The 1230-nt window shown below is 42.9% G+C and overlaps 1 protein-coding gene across 1 annotated transcript in view; it reads left to right on the top strand.

Annotated features, from left to right (window-relative positions):
• LOC106011540 (solute carrier organic anion transporter family member 2A1) overlaps positions 1 to 1230 on the top strand; it is a gene marked incomplete at both ends in the record, with an annotated part of 12790 nt that overhangs the window by 5872 nt on the left and 5688 nt on the right. The window contains 1 exon segment of the mRNA XM_013081582.1: positions 104 to 255. Coding sequence (XP_012937036.1) covers positions 104 to 255 — 152 coding nt within the window.

Genomic DNA, 1230 nt, shown 5'->3' with positions numbered 1-1230 from the left:
ACAAACACACACACACACACACACACACACACACACACACACACAACCACACACAACCAACAAACAGCCTAAAACAACGAGCTCCCCTCTCTCACATCCCCAGTGCCATGGACTCGAAGCCCGAGGAGAAGACCAAGCAACACCTCAAGCCTGACGTCCTCACCTCCGGACACACCAAGCAACAGACTGTGCCCTCGACGCTGGTCAAGCCCAAGTCACGCTGGGCACTGGACAAATTCTTCACCTACATCAGAGGTCAGTTTATTTCATTTAAAAGAATAGTGGGTGGTTGGCGGGTGCTCTAGTGTGGTTTGCTCCTTCTTTCCTATCAAACATCTGTTGTCCTTATCTCCCCTCCTTTTTTATGTTTGTTAATCCCTTGTAACACCTCTAATCTTTTGGCGCTCATGTGACCTTATGCAGTTGTGAGCGCCGTAAAACCTCCACTAAAACTAAACAATCTAAGAATTGTTGTGACACGACGCAGTGGAATCAGGCGCTCGTCAATTTTTGGGCAAGAGAAGTTATTAGTATAATCTTAAACTTTGCTCTTTTGTCTATCTTTTGATGGAAAAAAGTACCCATTCATCTTGAATAGAAGTCGATGTATTTGCGATGGAAGGCGTTGGGGGTTGCCTGGTTCCAGAAGTAAAATTAGCGAGAAAGTGGCCGCTAAACATAGATGACTTCTTAACCTTGTTTTTTGTTTTTGTTTTGATTTGTTTTGTTTTGTTTTGTTTATTCTATCATTTTTATTTGGCTTGTTTTTATTTTTCATATTTTCAAATATGTTTTTGTAAGTGGTCAAAAATAGCGCCAAATTGCGAGAACGCACGCCCTCAATAACTCAATCGTCCGCCAAGATGAGCAAAGACGGTTAAAGTTAAAGTAATTATCGATTTCGTGAAATGACGAGCACGTCGTGACCTACATTCTGACTCACACTGTGACCCACATTCTGACCCCTATGCCCTATATCGACCCACATTTTTACCCACATACTGCCATGCTCAGGAGAGACAATGGTCAACCTGAAATCTTCATGTTAAAGAATGCTGTCCTAGAAACCCCAATTGTGAAAAAAGCACGTTCGTCTGCGTCTGTAAAATGTTTTCGTATGTACGTCCATGTTCGTAGGCACACTCACATACACACATGCACACACAAACACACACACACACACACACACATTCACACACACACACACACACACTCTCTCTCTCTCTCTCT

The sequence above is a fragment of the Aplysia californica genome, unplaced genomic scaffold (assembly GCF_000002075.1).
Source record: "Aplysia californica isolate F4 #8 unplaced genomic scaffold, AplCal3.0 scaffold00137, whole genome shotgun sequence".
Classification (NCBI taxonomy): Eukaryota; Metazoa; Mollusca; class Gastropoda; order Aplysiida; family Aplysiidae; genus Aplysia; species Aplysia californica.
Note: the sequence above shows the minus strand (reverse complement) of the source record. Positions and strands in the feature narration are given on the sequence as shown.